At 39.3% G+C, this 26,717-nt stretch overlaps 1 protein-coding gene across 3 annotated transcripts in view; it reads left to right on the top strand.

Annotated features, from left to right (window-relative positions):
• The window catches only part of phkb (phosphorylase kinase, beta), a 104,289-nt gene that overhangs the window by 52,559 nt on the left and 25,013 nt on the right, over positions 1–26,717 (top strand). For all 3 annotated transcript variants that reach the window (XM_072381005.1, XM_072381003.1, XM_072381004.1), the window contains 2 exons: positions 22,394–22,449; positions 23,015–23,108. In XM_072381005.1, the coding sequence (XP_072237106.1) occupies positions 22,394–22,449; positions 23,015–23,108 (150 nt within the window). The remainder of the gene's footprint in view (positions 1–22,393; positions 22,450–23,014; positions 23,109–26,717) is intronic.

Genomic DNA, 26,717 nt, shown 5'->3' with positions numbered 1-26,717 from the left:
TATTGAACACAGTGAATAACATTGACATTTATCTAAATCATTGGTTCATTGAAGTGCTGACCGAGTTGACAGAATATTTATCAAAATCTAGATCTGTCAATTTTTCAGTTAAACAGTGATGCAGGGATCAAAGAGCGATGATCAGGCTTTTTCTTGCCAGTATCAAATCACCATCGGACCACTTATATGCAGCATGATTTCTCTCTGTAGGAAAATAGTATGAAAATATGACGCTCCGTTGTTCTGGCAGCTTTGCCTCTATGAACTGAGCATCTAAACTAGCGTGCCCTGTGTGTCAAAGCCTGCCTACACTCAGGTCAACTGAATGTTTTGTCAAGATTTTCGAGGTTTTGTATCACAGCAAGCCTTTGTGGCTGCTTCGATATTTGGTGTTGAAGTTTGTAAACGTGGCCTCTGATGGTAGCGGGCACCACCCAGCATGCAGTCCATGAGCAAAGATTATCACGGCATCTTTAATGTGTGAATGGTTTTAATCCAACTTAACTTCTGGAAAACCCTGGTTTTGATGAGCCACTATTTTTTTCTAGGCCATTTGAAATGGCATTTGAAATCATCAAAATGTCTTAATGAGGTCAACAAGAAGCTTAGCTTGATAATCGATTATATTGCTTAATTGTGAAGGCAACTTTTCATTAATACTAATACTACAGTTTTTGTAACAAACTCTGTAAACGGTTATTTATCCAAATCTTGATGAGAATACAGATGCATGTCATTTCCTTTAAAGCATCCAGTTTTATCTCCGCTTTATCCAGTTCAGGGTTGCTAAGGGGCAGGAGCTGGGGTGAGAACGAGAGGCGGGGTACATCCTGGACAGGTCGCCAGTCCATCACAGGACAAACGAGACAAACAACCATACATGCTCACACTCACTCAGTTAAGAGTCATCAATTAACCTAACATGTATGTTTTAGGACTGTCCCCGGAGAGACCTTTAAAACGTAACATAGAAAAGTTGAAGGCAAATAGTTTGCAGAGTTTCATGCAAAATGTTTCAGTAGAACTTTTTCTGTTTCATAAAAAGCCATGAAGTGTTGCGGGGGCTTTACTGTTCTGTCTTTAGAATTTCAGTAAATCTGGGAAACATTTTATTCGATTCAGTTTTTAAGCAGCTCCACCTGAAAGCAAACGTGAAGGGTCTTTTATTTTCCTTGAAAACATGAATGCAGCATATTAACATATTTTTTTGTGTAAGAGGGTACCTGTATTCTTGCCCTCAGTCAGGAGAATTTAGCTTTGATTGTTTATTCATGCAGCTAGGGCTTAGCTGAACACCTCACAGGGTCAAACAGCCACGCAAATTGCAGGCTTCTTTCTCTCTGTTCCCCTCTATCCTCCGCCATCTTCCCCACCTCTGCTCTCCCTTCTTTTTCATTCCTTTTTTTTTTTTTAAACCGTCTCACACTGGCTCTTAGTCTTTTATTCTTTCTGTGGATTTCTTTTACCTCTGAATCTCTCTGCCTCGCACCTTCTCCGTCTCAGCTAGACACTTAGCTTTCATGTTGTGTTGGCAAAGAAGCCTGAGATGGGTTGAGGAAAAAAGAAGAGTGCGAGAAAAGTAGCAGGAAAGTGGTGAAGTAAGAAGAGGTTTTTGCACTTTTTCAGTTGATTGTTTTGGGTTTTAAGCAGGAAATGTGTGCTGTTTGCGTGTGTACATAGCAGCTGTCTAGTTGGCTTTTCATCAGCCACGTCTAGTGTTTGGTCTGCAGGCAGAAAAGGCACATGGGTATGCTGAGCTTTCACATGCAGTTAGTACCTGATTTCTACTCTTATCTTCCCCATCATGTACATATAATTTGCGTGCCCTGATGTGAATCTAAAAAAGAGTGTACGTGTTATACATGCATACATCTATCTCCGTACATCATCATCTACATAGAGGCTTGCTGTGTACTTCTGTAGTTTCAGTTGTCTGCAGGCGTGCTTGCATATGTGTTTTATTCATTATTCAGTTCGAGCCAAATGTTTCACTACCGCCTTTAAGTCCCTGCTTCAGGTCATTCCACTGGGGAGAATGACTGCACCCATTAATAACATGTGACACCTTTTATCGAGTTCCCTTTAAGTTATTTGACATCAGCTCTGACATTCAATCCATCTGCAAAAATAAATGGTAAGCTTCCACGCTCTCTTTATATCCCATAATTACTTTTCTAATAGTTTAATGCATGATTTTGATCACTTCCAACAAAACACCTTGCATACCCCATTTTTACTTATCATTTTAGTACTTCTGAACAGAACCCAAAGGATACTAGGAGATCATTTAAAAACTTAATACCACAGGAGGAACAATACAGCTGCTCATTTTTCAACCATGAATTAATTCCTCTATTCATAATGACTTTTTTCATTCAAAACTGCTTGAGTAGGGTTAAAAATATTAATGGTCAGGGCTAAAATATATTCTTTTCCCCTCATGGATGCCATTTTTACATTGTACACACAGTTGCACTAACAACCACGAAAGGTTTCACATAATAACTGTCCTATCTGTCTGCCTGAGGAGGTGGAGTGACCCACTCACTTTACATAGCGGCCCCAATCTAAGTCTCATGATAGTTTTTGTTTAATTCTGTTTTTAAATTGGTTGTAACCTGAGCTACTTGGATATGTGCTCTGAAGCACAGAATACTTTTTTTCCCCTTTTTAATTGAATCTGAAATCGTATGCATTTTTGAGTATGGCATTATGACATAATAAGCATTCAGTTTTGTTTTATTGTCCCATTGTTTGAATCCTACATTGATTTCACACCACTACCACTGGATACACTGCTGTAGTTGTCAGAGCTAACCATTGCACATGCTTGAGTAGTATGGAAAAATAATGTAAACAACATGGCATTCATTTTAAGAGGTGCGTACATTTTCTCAGAAGGCTCTCAGGAGGAGGAGCGTGTGGTCTTGTGTCAAACTTGAACTGCGTGAACGGTAGGAAAGTGTGATTTAGTATGTGAATGGGGTGTTTATGCACCTTTAATGGACTGTTGATGTAAAGGAGCCTTTTACTACTGCAATGAACTTTAAGCTTGTTGAACAGACTGTAACTACGAATAAAGCCAAGCATTTTAAATATTTATAGAAACCATGAGGCAAATTGTGAGAAGTCGGCAGTCATGTATTATTACAGTCTTTCAAGCCCCTCTGTGTGGAAATGATAGGTTAAAATGGATTATTCTTAAGCTTGACTTTGGGGATAAGGGCAGCTTTTCTTGAGATGCATCAGCTACAGAAGTGCAGACTATGAGGGCTTTTTCTGCAGGAGATACTCCATACTCCCAGGGCTGTGAGGGTGAGTCAGATGAAACGCACCTTGAGAAGTATGGCATGACATCTCACTGACAAACATGCAATAATACACAGCGGGTGTAGCAATTGAGAAGATCTTAGAAGACATGAATGGCTGTAGAAGTGAATTAATTGCCTATTTCTCCAATGTGCTCAGCTTTTTGGGCATGCTCACAGTGTCAGTTTGCATTTTTCAGTCTGTCTTTTGACACACATTATTGTTTGCTCCATGTGTCTCTTTTGAATTTTGTAATATATCTACATCTATCGATAGATATATAGATGTAGACGTATATCTATAGATATATTCCGATGACCAAGTTACACCGCATTCACTATCCAAACGCATGCAAGAAACACGTGGACATTAAAACAAAGAAAGTGACCATTCAAATGTGATGTAGAACAATGTTAGTTGCTGTCGTTAGATTTTTTTTTTTTTCTTGGTTTGACACACACACATGCACACACACACTATGTGATAACAAGGTTAATAGAAAAACTGTTTGTCTGTACTGTTGGAGCCATCAGTTATTAATCAGAGATAAGGTGTGGGTCAAGAGAGGCCCTTGGTTGGATATTACTGGAGCAAACACACTTCTTTACTGCTGGGATTTATAGACAAAGAAAAAGAAGAGAATGATGGAGGTCAGAAAAAGTATGAGGGGAGAGAGGGACTGAGTCTGGAATATGCATCCCTCTTTTTCTTGGGGTAATCATCTCTTTTCATGTGAAAATCCAGCTGACAAACCTATTTGAAAGGTGTAACGTAACATTTAAGACACAAACAATAGGTTCCATAAGCACTAAAACTAAATCCAGAATCTGCTTTAGTGCAATCACTGCTGACCAAATTTTCAGCTCAAAATTGGCTACATCTGATGGACTCCCTAGCCTCCTCATTATAACACCAGTCACCTCTCATGATACCAGTTAACTCCAGTTCACCTGCAAAGAACCTCTGGAAAGTTGTAGTTCTCTAGTGTTTATAATGCTATAAAAGACTAAGAGTACCTGGTGTTTTTCTTCAGAATTTGTGATGTTGAAAAGGAGTGAAAAACCAACCATTAACCGACTCCAGGGGACAGATACATAAGCAGTAGTATATAACTTTTTGATAAACTAGGGGTGGGCGATATGGCAAAAACATCATATCACGATTTCAATTTTATCACAATCTTAAATTGAAAAGTGAAAAACACAGTGTTGCAGAAGTATTTTCGGCTGGGCAGCTCTTACTGCGGGTCAACTACTTGAATCAGGCGTTCGAACCCCTCCTTTTCTACCGTCTTGAACGGTACCATATCTTTTGCAAGATAAAAGGTAACTGCTTCTGTTACCTCTTTCTATCACTTGCTTGACTTGCCTTTGTCAAATGCCTGTGTTAATGTTGTCTGTTTTGGTCTTACGCTAACTGCTGCCTCCGCCTGCTGTGCCGGTGCTGCCGGGCCCCTCGCTGTTTAGCTCTCAGAATACTGTTTGGGATGCTTCAAGTGATTGAACAGGTTCGTCGTGTTGACACCCGATGTGCAAACCGTTTCTGTGCAAACTTTGCAAATTACATTTGCTTGTGCTTGATCAGTTGCGGAAAATCCAAACCAATTCCATATAATGGAGGTGGAATTTTTTTTGGCAATCAACTCCTCTGTTTGGCTTTCAGCAATTGCTGTCCATGCGGCTGCTGCTACACACAAACAAGGAGGCGGGTAAGAAAGCGCGTCGCTGCCCGTAATTCGCTGTGATTGGTCGGTCAGGTTGACGACGTCATACGTCTGGTGCGTCGGTGCATCAGCATAGAACTGCAATGTATAGAATGTGCCCTAGACGATCCCACGATCTCTGCAGTTTAACAGATCGTTACGGATCGTCTTCACGTTGCAATCCTTCACGATTTAATATAGTCATATCGCCCACCGCTAAACTAGTATATATATATATATATAACAAAGGAATGTGCTCACCTGTTCAAAAGAACAGAATTTTAGATGAAAGAAAACGGATAGTTTCATTTGAAGAGTGAGGGTATTTTTTTCCTATTTTTTTAATCATTAGTTTTTGTAATATAACAGACTTTAATTGTCACGTGCAGTCATAGTTCATGGTCATGCGTAATGGCTATGGAAGACCTTGCTAATGTCTTCTTTTCTTCTGAAAAATGCACTACGTAATGTTTCCAGAGAATGTTTTAGGAAAATAGCCAACATACTGTGCTGCATATGTACATCGGTGTCTCCTCTCTGTTATCTCAGTGCTTGCTGTATGCACTCTTCCCTTGCAGATAAGGTAGAAGTTAGTGTTCTTGCAGTACTCCTTCCAAATCCCTGATTCTGATGCACGTTTCAGCATAAAACATAAGTCCTTTTCTCTTTCTAACAGTCTCACTTTTTCTAGTTCATAAAATTGAGCTATTCGTTGCTTTCCTTTTCACCATTGCGTCTGTTGAGCTGTAATGCAAATAGTGTTTTTATTTGCTAATGACCAATTAGTGTCTACTCTTCCCAAAAAAACTGGAATGGAAATCAGGTCTGTGAATGTGCTTGCTGTTATTAACCACATCTTCTCCAGACTATATAAATGTAAAACCAGTTTGTGCATTGCACATCTTTGCATTTGTAGGTACACGGTTTTAGTAATGAAACTACTCATAGTTTTATGCTTCTGGCCCATTGTCGTTGCATCATAATGGCAGGTGATGTGCATTTTCTTGTTGCTTTTTACATTCCTGCACGCATCAGACATGTTTATGTAAACCGAAAACGAGACGAAGTGACATAATAAAACTGAATAATAAATGTTTAAAGATGACATATTATGTCCTTTATAGCTGATGGTTTAAGCACCGTGACTCTTGTCTCAGCCCTGTTTTTACAGCTCTGGAAGAAAGTTTCCAATTAGAAAGTACATGTTTGCATACCTGTCATCAGAACCAGGACATACGTTGAGTAATTTAATACTGTAAATGCAGTCAACGCCAGTCATACCAAAAATACACTAGCTCCATATATAGGTATAGATAGGTACTTAATTGATCCGACAAGGAAATAGTTTGGCAATGTAACTGAAAGCCCAAAACAGATGCTAGTAAGCAGTACATCAACAGTAATGGACCAAGGCGAAGATACACACCATGTAACTTGTAGTAATGCATGTGTACTGTTAATTACTGCGTTTAAACATTTTGTATAAATTGACATAATGAAACAATTGTACTTGGAGACCTACATATTCTTCGGAAACATTCTGATAATGAATAACACACCCAGAACGGTACATGGAGTTCAGTGTAGGAATGAGAGTGAGTAAAGGTCTGGTGTTGTGCTGAAAATGTGCCTTATCCACACAGCTGCAGAACGGAATCCTTAAAAAAGTAATAACAATAATATCAATCTTTCAAAAAGTAACCACAAAAATATCTTGGGCGTTGGTGTAATTCCTCTTTGTCTCTCTGTTTCTTCAGTCCAGCTTTGAACTGGACCAAGTTGTTAAAATGACCGGATGAACATGCAGGCTTTAGCTAACTCAACACATTTAGTGGAGAAAGACTGAGGGAAAGAAAGCTCTAATTCCAATCTGCACACAGTCCTAAACATCTACCATTTCTTAATGTCACTATTTTGTTGTTGTTAACTGAAGCTAAAAAAATGAGCTTCAGTTTTTGTTTTGTAGCGTTACATTAATACATAGATATCTTTTAACTCTGGCCTTTCTTATGGTTGTTAAAGCTACCAGTCACAACTTGCTGAACCTTAACAACTCCAGGAGAGTGAATATACTACATAATCAACCTCCCTCTCTGTATTTGCACAATCTTCCCTTATATTCGCAAATGCTAACCTTACAGGGAAAGAGATGCATCCTTAACACACTCCCACAAATGTCAAATTCAGCCTGTTGTGTCTCTTGGCTACAGAACTTGTGAAGCTTCCCATCTGTTCTAACCTACTCATAGGTCCAATGCAAGCCCCATTGTCTCTGTGACTGTATATCCTGTTTATACTCGCAGTCAAGATAATGGGTTCTGACCAGGTCAAAAAAGTTTTGGGGAAACTCATAGAAAGAATCAAGCAGCAAGATAGTATTGAGTTGTCTTTCTTCACTCATCTATTTATTCAAGCTTTCATTCCTTCCTGAATAACAGGAACACCTCTAGCATATAATATTCTAACTTCACGCAGTTAAAAATCAAATCTGCTTTACTGTACAATGCTCATTTAACACATCTCACTGAAGTGAGTCCAGATGGGCACTCCCAATCATTTAGTAATCACTAACTGCTGAGCTCCATCCTCTTCTGCGATACCATCCAAAACATCACAGTAATGTTGGCATAACATTGGAGCTTTGTTTCTTTTTCTTATTCTGCTTTCTCTTCATCTTTGATGTTTTTATGGCAGTTACATGTGACGTGACAACATATGCAACTTTCTTGTTCTACCGAGGCCACAAAAGATTCTTAGATTTTGCCTATGATATTTTTAAAGGTCTTAAGTAATAGTCCTCCAAGCTGCCTTAAGTCTTTCAAACTTTTTCTTTGGACGTTGGCTGCTTTTTCACTTTTTTTCAATCCAATCTTTGTATCAGATCATTTTTAGGGAAATGTTTTTTTACTAAAGCCACTTATCGCTGAACTGTGGATCGTTCAAGCATTTGATTTTTATCTGAAAACATTGTTACTAATAACCTGTCACAAAGGCACATAATTTGTTCCCATTTCTTTGGGAAAAACTTGGCATATTTTAGCATGGTCTGCAGTGTGTCCTTGAATATTTAAGGAAACTGGATCAGTAGGCAAACAAAGTTGCAAGCCTGAAAAACTATCCAACTATGTAACACATGAACGGTATCTGAAGTCGGGATGGGCCGTGATCTTCTACTTTTCAAATTGTCATTGAACTATAAGAAATGGAATAGTTTATACGACTAACATATTGCTACATAATCGGATTTAAACAGCAGCTGTAGTATAGTATTTTCGCTTGAAATGCACATCCCTTACCTGACACAGGACCTGAGAGATGAATCTGCTCCTTCAGTTGATCCATCTACTGAAGCCTCATCAAAAAGGTCTCCAAAGAAGGATGGATGTCAAGAGGCCATTCTGAGGGAAGAGAGACGGGAAGAAAAGGCTGAAGTTTGCCAAGAACTGAACTGAAAATCAGTGGTAACAAATCTTGTGGAGTGATGAATCTTCCCCAGAGCCTGGACATCAACGTTATTGAAGCACTGTGGAAACAATGTGATAGAATGGAACAAAACACAGCCAACATCCAAAGAAGAGCTTTGGAATGTCATTCAAGAAACCTGGAGAACTATTAAAGACTAGTCAAAGATATTACAAGAAAGCTCATCGAAGAGGGTTCAGGCTGTGTTGAAGAATAAAGATGCTCATGCCAAATCTTTACTTTCATGCTCGTTAGATTTGTACAAACTCACGTTTCTGTTAATCACTGCAGCTGTCTCACATTTTCCTTTCAGTATTTGAAGGCTTGAGGGGTGGCTCGAGACTTCTAGCTGTGTGATTTTTTTCCAATGTTTTTCAGTCAGACTGCAACAGTGAGCTAATTTTTTATTGAACTTGATGCAAAATGATGCAGTTTCACATTTACAGTGTGAGGAGACTAATGATGGAATATTCTCTGCCAGTAAATTGACTAAGAGGCAGCATCATCATCTCACCACATCTCATTTGAACATTTGAACCTTTTAAGTAGCTTTGGGGCAAAGTGACACACTCTCTTTCCTTCTGTATGAAGTGAAATGTATTACTTCAGTTTCAAAAAGATCACAGATCAGTAATAGGACAGTGTTGGATGATCTGGTCTGTCCCTTTCTAAACAGCAAAGTGTCACCTTGAACAGCCGGAAACAGATGGGTACTAGAACTTTGGTACACTCGTGAAATCACACCATTTTCCATCTTACATGTGCATCCTCCTCTTTAAACAAGCCCCACAAACTGAATCGCACATTTTCGTGCCAACATGCTCACATTTCTTTCTTATTTTGTCTGTATCCTTTGTCTCACTCATGCAGACACACAGATGGACTGTGCTAAGTCCTGCTGTTTGTGCTGTTCTGCGGCCAAGTTGTGTGTGAAAAATGTTGAGTCCAGTGGTCTGTGGCAGTAAAGGCCCTATAGGCACGGCTACTCGCTTTAACCTGCAGGGAAATGGACATCACTCACACACAAAACACTTTGCATGCATTAACACTAGATACGTGACCCAAGCTCTAATGCATCAGCTGATTACACACTAACCAAAACAGACATATTACCTGTATGCACTTCCACAAATTGTGTTTGTCTGTAGACTGAGCTTAGATTTTGCTCCTCTAGGCTACAAGTTGTCTATTTTAGGTTCCCCACTAGAAGCATCTGACTGATGATTGATGTTTCTTTGTTTTAGTCTCAGAATTATTGCTCAGCTCTGTTGTACAGTGACTTGTACAGTACAGGGAATGTATCGCTGAGAAACTAAAGGAACAGCAAGCTGTCAGGGTAACCTTGGAATGAAGGGGTTGAACCTGTTGTGCTGTTTTCATCTAAACCCTATGTACCCTATGTGCTATGTAGCTACAACATTGTGCTGATGTTACTGGGATTTAGCAGTAGAAAACAAAGCTCAGTAGCCAGTGACCAACATATTAAGAGATTAATTAAAAAAACACATTAAGTAGTTTGAAAGTGGACATCTAGGCTCACTGGAGAGTTATAAACTTAGCAGCAAGTTATAAATACTGTGTAGCTGTCATTCACCACGTGCATTTAATCTATTTTCACTCCGTCACTCAGTCCTAATGTGTGCAACCTGAAGGAACACAGACATCCTGAGTGATCAGCCAAGCATAAACAAGGTGCTCTCAACTTTGAGGCAGATAAGAGAATTACCAAATCTGTGGCAACTTTAGTTGCTGAACATTTATGAACTTGTTTGGTAAAAGACAATCTTGGGTTTCACCAACTGCAGCGTTATAAGCTTCCATCATAAACTTTACCTCAGTGGCTACAGCTGCACTCTATCGTCAAACCAAAGCTCAGGTGAAGAACAGTGACTCATTTGTGACACACATTATGTATACTTCAAAGGTGGGTCACTCAGACACTGAAATTATTCAGCTTTTTATATCAAAGACAGTTTTTTTTTTTTTTTGCTAAATAAATTGAAAGCCAGACTGATCTGACTGCTTGCATTAATAAAAATACAAGAATGAGTGGTTACATAGTAATTTTAGGATTCAAGACATTGAGATGATTTTGATGCATCTGTAAATGCAAGTTTGAGCTTAGAGGAAGAGAGAAATACTGTTTCACATGTGTGCATGAAAGGAAACTAAAGACAGTTTTGCTTGAGTATTTTAGAAATCCTGTCACCAGAAAGCCACACTTTTCATCTGCAGATATTTCAGCAGTCGGTCCCTGGCTCCCCCTTCCTGATGACATGCATAACCTCAGCCAGTTACTGGTCATAGTCTGTCAAATGTCTGATACGACACTGCCTGTCTTTTCAGGAAAAATGATTGTGTCTGAAGACAATGTTTTTAACTTTATATACAACTCATCTTGCTGTTCAGCTGTCCACTGAAAACTGCCGTCTCTGGTTTTCAGCTGTGTTGTGGCTGATGGGGATTGCATTGCCAGTCTTTGAAGGAATTCTTGGAATCCAGTTTGTGCATTAGCCAATGAGCCTCAGTTATTAATCTTTTTCTCTTTTCAAAATACATTCAGCAGACTGACACAAAGTTATCTTTTTCTGTGCCTATCTTTAATGCTGAAAACAGAGCGACAATAACTATTCTTGACTTAGCAGCTGGGGACAACAACAGGGGGTTAGTAAGTATATATTAGGAAACGAGACAAATCACTGAATAAACATAGTAATTTACTGTCTAGAAATTCCCACTGATGACAGTCTGCCCACTGGTGTGTGTGAGGGTGAGAAAGCTCCCAGGATAGCTCCATAACTGTGGCCCAGCAAGAGACAACACCATGGAGATTGTAGTGTTGGACAGATCCCACAGTCATATTTCATTTTTGTTTTTCTAAGGAAATGGATAGAGAAAGAGAAGAGAAAAGTGATGATCACCGAGCATCTTGTCATAAATTTGAATGAACTTCAAAAATATTGTCAGTATATGTGAAACCAAAAGGTGTCAGCTTAGTTGTTGTTAAAAGTTCAAGCATTATAATGTGCTGAGTATACTTACAATCAGTGTCATGAAATCCTTTGTTGCTGAAGAAATGTATTAAATAAGAAGTTGAATTGTCTTTTATCTTTACATGTTGGTTTGCTTCAAACGCACCTTCTGAGAGGACACTGATATTATCATTCAGAAAATACAGCATCAGTCGAGGCTTGCATAGGTTGCACCACTATCACAAAGTACTATCATACTGATGGTGAAGGCACATAGAGATGAGTGTTCCTTTCATCTGTACCAGCGTTATTCTGTATAAGCATATTGAGGTGTACAGACCACAGATTGCTGCTCCTGTAGCAGCCTTAGCACTTCAGTCTTGCTTTGGAGGAGTGTCTGACATGTCCCCAGCGTAACAACAGCTGTGCTCGCTTTGAGGTTTTCAGCTATAACAAATATGAGTGAGTTCACCTTGGCTCTCATATACACCCAAAGGGAAGTATCAGGACAGTTTTGTAACTGCTCAGCTGGCAACAAGCATAGTAGGATGGTGTGTTTCTGAGAAGTAAAAGAGGAAACACATTACAAACTGTGATGCCCATCTGCTCCCAAACTTTGTAATTATCTGTGTGTGCCGCTTTGAATCTTTTTGTGTGGGCATATGATTGTAGCTTGGCACAGGAACTAAGAATCTATCTTTTCCAGGGTCATTGTTAAACAATACATGTGCCTCAGCACTCATTCAGAATAACGCACACTGTCAGATTTGAGTCTCTTTTTGCAGGCGTGTGTAAGTGTGTCATTTAAAAGAATGATTTGTAAAGAGAAAGATGGACATTTTAAGGCTTCATCCTGAGTTTACATTTACACATGAAAGAAACATGTCACGTGTACGACTCTATGTGGCAACCTGCCACCATCAAACATTTGAGCTCCATGTATATTTGTTTTTCACTGCAGCGCTGGTATCATTATGCTACCCTGCACACACACAGACACAAGTAATCAGGCCACTTATCTTCCCTTGTCTTGCTGCCTCTCCAGGCTTGGTATCAAACAGAGCAACTCTGACAAGCACAGACTCCTGTAGCTCACACCATTGCTTGCCTTTAATATCAATTGATTTTTTTTCTTCTTCACTCATAAGGATTCAGTAGTGGGGGATAATATTTCTGAGCTGAGTCATAGGAACAATGTATTGCTTTCTCCGTCAGGTCGCCTTTGCAATTACACCAGCTAGCAGCATGCAATCCAATTCTTCACTTGGTTCTCCTCTGTAGAGGTGATTCCACCCTCCCTCGATGTCTGTCCCCTTCCCTCCCTTTTTTTCCCTGTCTTTCCATCCTCAAGTCTGTTGGTTTCTTTTCCTCCATGTTGTCGGACTGGAGACATTTCCCAAAATCAAATTCCTGCCTCTTCAGCTCACCTTCTTTCCGTTGTGTTCACCTTAAAGCTGGAAAAGCTCTCATCATGGTCCTGTCGTTTTTACCAGCAGATGACCTTTTTAAAAGATGTAACCATAAAAATGTACGCAGGAGACATTTTATGGCCCTATAGCTCGATTTAAAAAATGTCTCAGCATTTCTTTCATGTCTTTTTTTTTACCTCTTTTTATTTCTGCTGAAACCCTTGACACTTTGCGAAATACCTTTATCAAAATCTGAATCTCTGAGCTGCATGGAGACTGCCTTTCTGATGACGATTCTGAGCCTGGAGCCATTCATCTGCGCAGAGGCTTGAAAAGAAGGGATTATACTGTATTTCATTCAAAAAATGTTTTATTTTTTTCAGTTGGTGAATAAATGCCTTTGCATCCTTTTCAACTTTATGAAAGTCTTTGAATGCTTCATTCCCTTGTGATGTGATGCTCGCTGCCTCCCTCGTGCTGCGTTTCGGTAACCGGCACATTGGGAGTGACCTGACCTTGAAACAGAATTGTACCGTCTCATTCAGTTAAGTATTGAGCAGTGAAGAGAAAATAGCCATCTACAATCAATCAATTGGTTATCAAATCCCTGTCGTCAGCACAGGAAAACACTTGGCTTTAGACAGAGAACAAAACAAATGGATTTAAAATGACACCCCTCTTTGAGTGTGTGTGTGAGTGTGCGTGTGTAGACTGTACAACCTTCCTGACGACACAAATGCAATTTTCTATTTTAAAAAACACCTACACCATGTAATTAATCTCTCAAAGTAGTAAGAATAAAATCGGAAAGTAGGAAGGTCTCCGTATGGTGCATTCATTTTAGCTGCCTGATCTGCAGACCCGCTGCTGTGCACATGAATCTCTTTCTGCATATAGGTGAGTTTTGATCGTGACTGTGGCAGGGGTGTTTTGACAGAAACATTCTGAAATTTCACTCTGTGAAACGCTATTAGTTCACAGACAAGGTGGTTTTAAACATCATAGGTAAGATGGAGAGTAAGAGAGGTAGAGGTAGAGGGAGAGAGAGAGAGAGAGGGAGAGAGAGAGAGAGAGAGAGAGAGAGGCAAAGTAAATATGGTTGGATGTAAGGGGCTGGCAGGTAGGAAACAAAGGGAAATACAGAGTGTAAGGCAAGAGCAATATGGAGAAAAGAGGGACAAACAAAAATAGGAAATGAAAGACAGAAGAAATTTGAACAAGATGAAAGTAGAAAAGGAATACAAAAAGGACAGGAAGAAAACATATGTCAGGCAGAAAGATCAATGAATAGTAAGATGGACGATTGAGAGGGATCATAAAGGGATGACAGAAGAAGCAAACTCAACGGAAGGATGATTGAAAAATGAGGGCGGACAGGAAGGAAGAAAATTAGAAAATGTTACAAATGGAGGGATAGAATAAAAAAATTAAAGAAAGAAGAACAGAGGGTGGACTAAAATCAATCGAGGGAAAAATAAGAAAAGCAGCTGGATAAAAAGAACAGTAGCACTGACAGAAGGATGGATGAAAGAAAAAAAAAAGGGATGGATCTAAGATGCACTTTTCATCTTGTGCCACAACTCAGTGCTTTTAATTTTGAGGAAAAAGTCAAATGAAGCGGAGCTGAAATTCATTTCAGTCCTGCGGGGAATCTCAGCAGCATTCTTTGGTAAATGGATTTTTGCCATATTTTCATCATATTTAGTAGCTGTATCTCTGAGGGGCAGCGGGCAGCAACCTCTGCCTGTCTGTCCTGCAGGTGACCTGCTGATGTGTTGTAGCTCTTGTTAACAGCATGTCCTATTTCAAAATGGCTTTTAGTTGCTTCCTCCTGTTCTCTAGTTCATGGGGATTGTGATGTCATGCTGTCTTTTATTGGTTGGACGCCTGATTCTGCTTTCTTTTCTGTAATCTATATCAGTACCACAATCTGTGACATTTTCAAAATATCATCCTCTAAACTCTGGTGTCTAACATTCACTTTGCCTGTTGCCAGTCCAGAAAATCTATTTCTGTTCCATAATCTGCAACTTTTTCTAAAACCGTTTCAAAAACAGCCAAAAGACTAAAGGTAATTCGGTCTTTAAGCTGTACAAAAGTGCTTGTAATTTTTGCTACCTTAAACAGTACTAAACAGTTTCTGTTTCTTTACCAAGTCTTCCACTTTTCTTTTTAGTCTCTGTCTTTCAAGGAGTTTTTATCTACTCTGTTGTGGAGTAGCTAGTTTTTTATTCTGATTGTGACAGATGTGTGCCTTCTTCGCCTTTAATAATGTGGCTTCTGCATTAGTCACTGTGTGTTTGTTGGTGTACACACAGGTAAACAGAAGGCTTCTTTCTTCCTTTCACAGACAGGGCTGCGCTCTTATGCACAGATGAAACAGACAGAAACAGGATTAGTCTTTTTCACCTGTTTTGCATTGGTCACCAATTAAACTTTTTTTTAGTTCTACTTTTTTAATCCCTACTTTACATTTCTTGTTTCCCCACACCTGCAAACACTCTTCAAACTGCCAGTTGTTAAAAAAGACTGAAAAACCTTAAATGACTCCTCCTGTTTTTTTTTTTAAATCTAGCGTTTGAGACACGTCCCGTTTCAAGTTGTTTGGATTGGAGGATGGATAGAACTTGTTTAAAATCACTAACCAGCAGGCAACAAACAAACTTCTTACTATCAAATAGTTTTTTTGGGTAGTAAGAAAATTGGTAAATGTGATACCAGGTCAAGAATGTGAGTCATAGCATATTTTTGATTCTTTTTTTTCTGTTTTTTTTTTTTTTAGAGAAATAGATTAACAGCAGTTTTATCAATAAAAAAGAAAAAAAAATCTTTCTTTATCTTGCCCGTAACGATTTGGCTCAGAGCTTTTGTTTTCTAGTTAGAGAAAAAATTATCATTTTTCTGCTGCCATGTACTGCCATGCATCTGCAGCAGAAAGATTTCCTTAAATGGCTTTTAGACAGATTATATCTGAGTTAAATACTGCTCTATTGCAATACCCCATGGGGCATTCATTTTTTTTTCCCAACTGTTGATTAATCCCCTTGTCAAGCTTAATAAATGCAACTCCAGCCAGAGCAGACACTGCTGGCTTCTCTAAATAGGACCAGAAGGAACCAGTGAAGTTTTATTTATTTTTTTTTTTTGTTCCGTCATTTCCTCCTTTAAAGCTCTTGACAAGACTTAAGTTTGAGTAATTATTGTACAGCTTCTCTCCCCAACTGTTGCTTCAAGCACTTACATCACTCCTCTTACAAGGAGTCACAAGTTAATATTTAATACTTGGTTGCATTGTTCTAGCTTCCATCTGCCTAATTTATTCATTTATTCAGGTCAGGCAAAACTGATTAGTTTAATGATTGATGCGGTGGATGCCTTTCTGACAATATGCTCTTCCTTACTTCAGTCCTAAACGTCCCATTGAGGCAACAGTGAGGCCTCTGCTTCTGCATATGCCACATCGAGTATAGTATTTGATATTCAGCGTTCAAGCCTGGTGAGCTGGATTTCACCTCAGGCATGTTTGACATTATGTGTTGGGTGTGTAAGATCAGTATGACATCATTTATCTAAAAGCTTACTTCATCAAAAAATCCTTAAACTCAGTCATTTGTGAGCTTCTGCCTGCATTAATGTCTGAAAAGTTTGCTTCTTATCATTATATAAATGTCACAGCCAGAGAGGCCATTTCATATAAAAACTTCACAAGGAGAAGTTTGGAGACAAAGAGAGCTGTGTTTTAAGAAATAATGTTGTCTCCCCACTGATTGTTATCTTTATAGCTCCCCAAATAAGGAGATGCCTCCAAACTCAGGAGATATGCCAGACCTGGGCACATGAAAGCAGATAGAGGATTGTATGTATGTGTGTGTGTCACCAAATAAAAGAGCAAGGGAGGCAACCACTTGTTGGAGAACTCTTGCAAAGTTGCAGAGAGAAGGTTTGTGTGTTGTTCTCCCCTTGCAAGTAAAATATTGAGGCCTCTGAGGGATTTCTTGGTTTCATACCATTGTCTGTGAATGAATTTTTCTAACAATTAACGGGACTGTTTTTCAGTTTGGAAGCAGCAGAAATAAAAACACAAAGCTTTACATATATTTTGCCGCTGTTTATTTTCCAGAAACTCCATGGAGCTCTTTAGTTGCTACACGCCATAATCTCTGTAAGGAATTACTAATTTATTACAGTTCAACAGGTCCGCCAACGGAAAACGGTGACATCTGTAATTTATTTCAATTTATTTCATACCACCCCACCTCATACAAGTCCACATCAAAGCATATTCCATTGTCAAGTCTATCATTTAGCAAGACACAAATCTGCATCAGGAGAAAGGAGAGTCGGTTGGTGGAGCAGCTAAATTCTAGCACACAACTCTAACACTTAACTGTAACACTTATGTCACTTTGTGGTTAAGTTTAGATGAAAACATCACTTCAAAACCATTAGAAAACTATCGTGGTTTTAACTACAAAGCATTATTTTTACAATGCGACCGTGATCTACATGGATGCCATTTCACAGGTTGCCATAGTAACATGTAAACACAACATGTTATGACAAAACTTTAGACATCACTTGGTTAGGGTTGGAAATGATCATGGTTTGGACATGAAAGTCTGGATGCCAGTTTTTCCCTTCACACACACTTGCTCTCAAAACCAGTAGAATCACATATTCTTTAAATGTAATTATAGTCCAAATTGTCTTGCATTCACATGGGCATGTTTTGTGGAGGAGTTCAGTCTGACAGCTTATTATTACGCTGGCGTCAGACCACTTACGAGATGTGCACATTTTCAGGGCATTGATGAACTGTTGGTCACAGCTGTGTGTGTGTGAGAGTGAGTGGGTGTATGTGTGTGTGTGTGTGTGTGTGTGCATATTGACATCGTTGATCTTACATTTGCTGCATTGCAGCTACTGTCTGCATAATCATTTTGCCTTCTCTAATGGCCATACACACTCAGTTTTGTGTTGTCTGCATCCTAAAACTGATATTCAATTATATCTTCTTTCTGCTCCAAGCCTACTGAAGTAGCTACAAATGTCCTATTTTACGTTGCCAAAATGAAATATTGTTATTGTCGCATTTTGCCTGCACACTGAAACTATAGTGAAATATGCATTGTTTCTGATATGAGCTTATAATGATTATTATGGTCATTATGACCATCAAATGTTTTAGTGGTGTATTTTTTGTGAGAAATGCTTCCATGATGCTCACTTCACTTGTAAAATTAGGCATCATACCAAAACTAGATGACATGTGACTGCCAGTGTGGTTTGAGCTGCGCCTAAGACACATCTCACAGCCTGTGTGCATACTGTTCATCCCATCATAACAGTGCATCTGTTATGATGGGAGCTGAAATGAAAATCATGAGGTCCTGGACATCCAGTGCGTGCACCAGGCAGCTGGTATGAAAGCCAACTTAAGGTGAAATTTAGAGACATAAAAACCTGCTGTTGGCCTAAGAGTAGCTACGTGTGAAGACTGGATGCAAATTTTACAATAACCTTTGTTCATTGAATGCGTCTGTCTTGAGTCTCCATTATGTATTTCCTTATCTTCTGTTTCACTGATTGATCTCAGAGACCACGAAAGACGAGAGTTTTATATCTCTCTATAGAAGCCATTGCTCCCTTATTAGTGAGGAGAGATGTCTGGTCAGGAGTCCATTTTTCCCATTTCTACTTAGCCATTTTCTTCTCTGTTCTCTCTGCTATGGAACTGAGGTTGTAAAATGAGTTTGTAGGTTAAATAGTCTTTTATTGACCAAAGAAAATGGCACCCCAGCTCTGTTCAACACGTGATGCAGGATTTATTGTTTTTTTTGTACTCTGTGCTTCACCCAACATGGGTGTCTATGTTGCCATATTCTATATGTATACTTGTTAGTATCAGTATATTGTGTGTTTGTGTGGGTGTGCATCTCCTCAATGACAACATGAAAGGCTGCAGCTCCCGTGAGTCACAAGTTGCTGCCTGCCTCTTAAATGGCCCTGCATAGTCACTCTATGCAATGATTATTAGCTCTGGTTATAACTAATTTACACACACACACACACACATATGAATGACTGCTGCAAAAACAACGAAAAGATGAAAGGATCTCAAGGACACATACTTACAGGAGGATACATAGATACACAAATATAACAATATACTTGTCTGGAAGCAAGGAAGTTGGGCACATACACCTGTAATGGTTAAAGTAATGAGGTCAGTATTCTGTAAGTTTGTAAGCACATAATGAGTTAACTGACAATTTTAGAGACACCAATTAACCTAACATGCATGTTTTTGGACGATGAGAGGAAGCAATGCGGGAGAACATGAAAACTCCACACAGAAAGGCCCCAGCCGGGATTTGAATGAGGAACCCTCTTGGCGATGGTGTCAACCACCACAACAACATGCGGCCCCCTGACTGAAACAACTTTCAAATTTACAAAAAGATATTTTCTGCTTTCTCAAGTGAAAATGTTAGATATACAAGCTGTTTCTATCAACATTTGCTTCATCTATATGTGGTTTTATTCATTGTACCAACTTCTGCCTCCCAAAATGTCCCTAGAAAACTGCAGGCTAATCTTTGAAATGTCTTCCTTTTCACTTTGTTTTTCACGTTGCTTTTCTGTCTTGAATTCACACTCCAGGCAAAATGGAATGATTTGTTTTTCTATTCTGGCCACGTCTGTCTGTATTCGTTATTTTGTTACTGTTCAGTATCTTTTCTGTAGTTCTTGTGTAGCCATATTGTAACAATGCTGGTAAGGAGATCATACTTGCCTATGGACCAGATATACAAACAGAATGATCATTTGGCCACAATCTAATAAGAAGCATCATCCAAGAAGCACTGATGGGGGTGATGACTTCTCTGCATGATACAGTGCAGAGATTTATGAAAAACACACGCAGCCATTGTATTTATAATCAATACAATCTACCAATTCCGGCACATTGTAGTGTGGGATCACAAACAGACCAGACGAAAATCATCTGCAAGTAGCCTAATCAAGTAACAATACACGGACACATTGTTTGTAATCAGACAAATGTAATAGGCTATAAATGTGCTACAGATAGAGCCTTCCATTTGTTGAGTCTTTGAAAGTATGCTGCCTAGCCAAAATAAAAGCAGCACTAAGGATTAAGTAAGCAAATGATCTTGAGCGCTTCAATTGTTCAAGTCTTGGTATATTATATTATTGAAAAAGGGGCTCAGTTGGTTACCTTAATAAACTTTGCGCACATCCAACTTCCTTATTATCAAATCAAGATTTTTTGTGAGAAATGAATGCAACTCTGCATGGAAATGATTGTTGTGAAATGGCATAAGAATATCAATCAATGCCACAGCAACTGCATGTTATAGTCAGAGCTAAAGATGTTCCTTAAACTTTTTTTTTCAGGCCAGGCAGTGTATGTTGTTTGGTTCTGATCAAAAAGACAGTTGATTTTGCCCACATGAATAACATTGACATTTACTATTATTTTTCAAGGTTCTGGAAAATGGAGTGTATAGCAGAATGGCATTTATAAAGTCACTAAAGCCTAACTTGTTGTGATGCAGCGAAATAAGAATTTAGCTTACTATTACTGCATTCTCCATCCCTCATTTTCAGTAAATACATGACTAAGTAAATGAATTGCATAACTTTAATGAATAGGCTCTGATAGCATCTCCATCAAGTATATCAAATGAAATAAAAAATATGAAAAAACAAGTTCCTTCTTTTCTCCTATATTCTTCTCACTCTTTGGAGTTTTCTCCAGACACCAGCTGTCACATCCTTTATCAATTTTAAGAAATTTAAGAAATGCTTCTTTTTGCCAAAAATGAATTAACAGTCAGCAGTAAATTGATAAAAGTAAACCTCAAAAAAACGCATGACGTGATTCATATAAATGCTGTTCTTCTGCAGCAAGGCCTGCTACAAAAATAACTTTTCCCTGTCTCTCAAGGTGCAAATTTGTCACCGCGCCTCTTTAGCAGATCCCCTATGTGGTTTATAAAACCTAAAAGAGTGCTTGTGCCAGCAGAAATCATCAGTAAATCTGGCCCAGATTTTCCCGTAAATGCAAATGAAAAATTTTGTTGAAATTGAGAATGTGGGGCAAAGTTAGCAGTTTAGCTTGTCTGTGCCTAATTTTGTTAGAAGGTACATGACAGAAAGAAATATACATAGAACAGATCACTGAACAGGAACATGGCTCATTGACTTTCTGGACAACAATGAAGCTCTGACACAAGAAGCTGTTTTGGCTACAAAGAAAATACAATTTTCTGGGATCAAATCTTTTCAGAGCAGCTTTTGGTCAGACTATTATTGTATTCTTGTTATTTGTAATGATAATATTTTCATGAGTACCAGTGAGGCTGTTGCACAAAGCTGTGAAATACGGATTACTAAGATCAACAATCACAAGAAGATCTGATGTCTGTATTTTACATTTCCTTTTATTGTAATTCCATCTCATCTCACTATGTAGTTGCCGGAGAAATATTCAGTTTAATGCCAAACGTTTCTCTCCATCTTGGCTCCTACCTTCACTTTACATCCCTGTTATCCTTGCTCTCTTCTCACTCTGTTCCTCCTGCCAACCATTTCAGCGTCTCTCCTCAACCTTCATTTGTAATTCAGAGTTTATTTTCATTTAAAACATGTGAGAGAAATAAAACAGCCTATTGTTATTTAAGTGAGTGAGCTGAATTTTAAGGGGTGCTACTGCTTTTGTCTTTATTTCTCTCCCTATCACTCTTTCTCACAGTGAATTACACGCACACAAATCAGCAGATTGAATTAAAATCTGTTCAGTTCCTGCCTAGGTTTGTGCTGTTGTATGGATCAGAGATGAACAGCATCACCATACAAAGCAAAGAAGAAATCCCCCCCTCCAAAAAAAAAATAGAATAAAAACAGATTTTATAAAACAATATTGCATTCACAATTGAACATGAATGTTGAAAAGTTAGACATTCTGCTATTTCATGAAAAATATTAGCTCATCTTGAATTTGATGGCAACAAGAAGTTGCATGGTTTTGTCATGGAAAATCATTCCAAGGGCTCAGAAACACTTGGAGAAATCATTAGCTGTGAACACAAATTCCCCAAATGAAAACATTTAGTGCATCAGGAGAGACATGTGATGAAGGAAATTTGACATGAACTAAAAGTGAAATTCTAAGTTCTATTGTGAAAATGAATGGATTCGTGGGATTTACGAATCCAGGGTTGTATGCAAGAATGTTAATGCCATAGTATAATAATTGTTGGTGTAAAAAAAACAAATAAATAAAAGAAATCAGAAATGGGTACAGCAGTAAGAAGTAGCAGAAAAAACACTTGGATCTAAATATTTGTAATCCATGTGTTTGAATCCAACAGATTGTCATTAGTCCCAAAGTATATTTACTATGCCTCATGAGGTTGTCACACAAAGCAATGTAACACAACAAATGATGTAACATGTTTATAGAAATGTAGTTCTCATGTTAATCTTCCTGTTCTCTGTCTCTCTCATAGGGTCCCATAGAGAATGATGTTGTGATTCATGTGTCTCTGATAGCTGAGAGCCAGAGGTAATTTGTATGTATATATGTGTGTGTGTTCCAAAAAAACTAAAGAACTCCCTGAGGGGAAAAAAAGAAAAGGAAAAGAGCATGTATGGATATGATATTTGGAAAGATCTCCAAATCTGAAAAGATCCACCTGGAATAAATCATTCCACTGTTAGGAAAATCTAAATGTTGCACAGATATCATGTTACAAATTGTCTAGGACTGGCCACTACAGCAAATTCAGCCCAACAACAGATTCTCTGATGTTAAAAGGTTTCCAAGAACCCATAAACTTCATTACAGAATCTGCCACCAAGTCTTACATATGTTGATTAAAAGTGCACATGCCTATAAACACATTGCACATGTTGCACTTGCATGGGAAACAAAAGAACATTTATTAAGTCACAACATTAAAATTCCTGATAGGGGAAGTGAATAATGCTTATGATCTTGTTACCATGCTTTTTTAAATGTTATTTTCTTAGTATTTTTTGCTCTCCAATTTAATGATATGTCAGCTAGATGTTTAACAGACATAACATTACAGTTGTGTTGTAATTTTGGTCTTTCTGTGTGTTTGTAGACTTCAGGTATTTCTGAACACCTATGGAATTCAGACTCAGACACCCCAGCAAGTTGAACCCATCCAGATATGGCCTCAGAAGGAACTGGTCAAGGTAACAGCCATCTGCCATTGGGAAGCCGCCAAGTTAACAATATATGAAAGCTCCACTCTCTTTCGTTTTCTACCGAAATCATATAATTTACAATACCGCTGTTCGAGTTTGTTATCAGCTGTTGACATTCTGATATGCGAGATGCTCATTACTTTCAGTCTCACAGGTAACTTGGAGCAAATATCCATAGGTCGGAGATATGATGAAAGGTCTAAGTCAGACATGTCCAAAGCCTGGCCCAAGGTGTGATTTCATTTGACCTGTGGCTCCGATGCTGAATTGTGCTGTTTATGGCCTGCCAGTTATATCAAACGGAATGAATAAATCAATAAGTTCAAACTGCAATTTCTTTTTGCACCTCTTGGTGGCAGTGTCACTGTGTGTTGTGGCCAACGTATGATTTGTACTATGGAGCTGCCCTTGAAAGTTAACTACAAACTTGGCAACTGAAATTTAAAAAAAAAAAGGAAAGTGGACTGGGGGCTGTCATTTTCAAGAGAAATGGAAATCACAGTATTTTTTTTTTTTTTTATTTTTATTTTTTTTTTTACTAAACATGGAATTCAATGTAACGAGACACTACCAGATAAAGCATGCTAATGCATATGACAAGCTATCAGATCGCAAACATGTTGAAAAAGTCAAACAACTGGAGGCTAGCCTGACCTCACAGCATCGCTTCTTCACTCCGGCCTGGGACTGAATGAAAATGTCACCAAAGCAAGCTATGAAGTGGCTATGCTAATTGCTGAACATGGCAAACCTTGCACATAGGGTGAATTTATTAAGTATTTGGCCTGAGAAGTGAGAGAAGAGATTGCTAATAGTTGCCTGGCTTGTAACATGATAGCAAGGACAATTGAAGATATCTCATCTGACATCAAGAGACAAATCAGGGGCAGAGGGGAAGGTTTTGATTTTTTTTTTCGTTAGCCTGCAATGAAAGCACTGATGCATTTGACACAGTTTTTTTAGAGGAGCTGACCATGATATGAATATAACAGAGGAGCTACTTGATCTCCAAAGCCTTAAAGGCCAAAAGAGAGGAATAGATTTATTAATTTCTGTTTGTTCAGCTGTTGAGGACATGAAACTACCATGGAGTAAGGTTATGCGATCTGTATCGATGGTGCGCCTGCCATGGCTGGTGAACGAAGTGGATTATCCACTCTCATCTGTGATGAAGCCAGAGAAAACGGAGGCAGAGCTATTAAACCACACTACATAATTCACCAACAGGTCATTTTTGCAAAACATCATAAATTTGATCATGTTATGAAACCGGTGGTAAAGACAATTAATTTAATTTGCTCTAAAGCCCTATACCGTCAGTATCAGCAGTTCCTGCTTGATATCCAGTCTGAATATAGTATATCACAACAATATAAGATGGCTGAGTCGGGGCTCCGCACTGCAGGGATTTTTCTCCCTCGGAAAAATTGGAAAATTTTTTACTCAAAAAGGACAGTCTATGTGTAGCGGGGAATAACCCCACTAGGTAAGGGTGAACGATATATTCTTCTCCGGTAGATTGGTTCAATTGCAGGATCTTTTTTTCTGTGCCACCTCAATCTCATCCCAGCTCTTTTCACTGATTGCTTTCTCAGCACTTGCCTGTATCTTGGCCTGCAAGACAGTCCCCCTGGTACCGTCAGTTCCAGTGGCCCAAAGACATGCACGCACTTAATCGGAATTCACTCATCCTGCTTGGATCCATCCTCTCACAGGATTCTGGAGAGGACAACCGCATTGGTGTTCTGTCGCCTTGGCTTGTAGCACACGTGAAAATTATACTCAGCCAGCTGTGCCACCCAAAGCTGGTCAACCGCTCCTCAAGATTACTGTGCTTTGGTAGCGTAATGGCTTGGGATCAGTGACTACCACAAACCTTGAAAACATCAGATAGTCCCCAAACTTTTCAGTGATAGCTGACTTGAGGGGGCAAGGGTACTCCAAGACAGAGACTTACATCTTTTACATTTTTGGGGGTTTGCCAGTTGTCTAGAGCACTGACCTTTTCCTTGTAAACTTCTATGCCCCTGGCTGAGATCACAGCCAGAAATTTTACTTCTGACCGCAAAAGGAAGCACTTTGATGGCTTCAACTTTAGCCCATGCTGTCTGAATCGCTTGAACATTGCTTCAAGCCTTGCACAGACAATGATGTAATTTAGGTAAACGATAGTGTCAAAACTCAGATCCCCTAGGACCAACCCTATCCAACAACTCCTCCACCCGCGAATGCGGATATACGTCCTTGCATGTTACCTGGTTCAGCACTCTATGGTCAGAGCAAAAATGTACAGTCCCATCCTTCTTGATAACCGTCACTGCAGGTGCTGCTCAGGGATGCCCTGGCTGACAAGCTCATGCACATGCCTCTTGAATTCCTAAAAAAAGACCTGTTGTTGGACCCTGCGGTGTCTCTACTTGAGGGAATTTGCATCCCTAGTGTGAATATAATGGGTAACAGTGGTTATACATCCCCCCTCATGCTCAGAAAACATGTCCCTGGGAGCAGCCAGCAGGTGACATAATTGACAGTATTGGGAATTGGTGAGGTCCTCAGTGTTTGCTTGGACTGGGACAGGTAGCTCTTCAGGCCTACCTGCTAACTGTGTGGTCTCAGAACAACCCAACTGTTTGACAACAAGCCCGCTCACCTTCCCTACCTCTCTTCTATCTGTACCATTTCCTTTGGAAGTACATCTTGCGGTTTACTCACAACTGCTACCCTGGCCCGTGGCATTAGCTTTACAGTCCTCTCACAAGTATTCATGACTCAAACAGGGTCGCTACTATGTGTGGTCTTTGCCAGGATGTTTGCTACTACAAGCCCCTTTGGCAGACCCACACTTGGTGTAGCTTCTACTAGAACTTGGCATTCTACTTTGGGTGAGACCCTATAAGGACCCTCTCACTCATTGGGGGAATGGCAACTGGTTCTCTGCCTGATACTTTCACAAACCTTATCTTTCCATTTGAAAATATTGAAAATATTGCCCCACCTGGCTGCAAAGAGGGTCTCAAGATCTTCAGTGACATTCATCCCCACAATCCCTTGGAGCCCGTGGACTTTTCAATGTGAGGGTGTGCATCTATTAGTACGAATATGCACTGCTTGCCCACTGGTCTTCCAACACATTCTACTTCTGCCTCCAGGCACATTAACTCTGGGATAGCAAGCCTATTATCTGCAGTGAGTTCAATCCGGTCTGCTGATATCATCTCCTGTGCCTCAAAATGGTTACGGAAGTGATACTCTGTGATGGTGATGATTACACTGGAGCCTGTGTCCCAAAGACAGCTTGTCTCAACTCCCCCTATCTTTGGAATGACAGTCCTACACTCACCAAAGGCACTTCTTTTAAGGCTATCATTCACTTCTTTTACAACACACTCTGCCATTTGACACCTATCATTGGTGGATTAGGATTTTTCTTGATCCCATCAGGATTACTAGACCCTGTTGCCTGGCTTGTGGTCTTGTGGAGGGCAGTGTTGGCCATCTTGTCCGCTTTCTTGGGGAAATGTCGACTGGTGTGGCTGGGTTCACCGCAAGTATAGCAAATATACCTCCCCTCATCGTCCTTTAGGAGGGCCTTTCTAG

The sequence above is a fragment of the Leuresthes tenuis genome, unplaced genomic scaffold, assembly GCF_036924035.1.
Source record: "Leuresthes tenuis unplaced genomic scaffold, fLeuTen1.0.hap1 SCAF_2, whole genome shotgun sequence".
Lineage (NCBI taxonomy): Eukaryota > Metazoa > Chordata > Actinopteri > Atheriniformes > Atherinopsidae > Leuresthes > Leuresthes tenuis.
The sequence above is the reverse complement of the archived record's forward strand: the minus strand, read 5'-3'. Positions and strand labels throughout refer to the sequence as shown.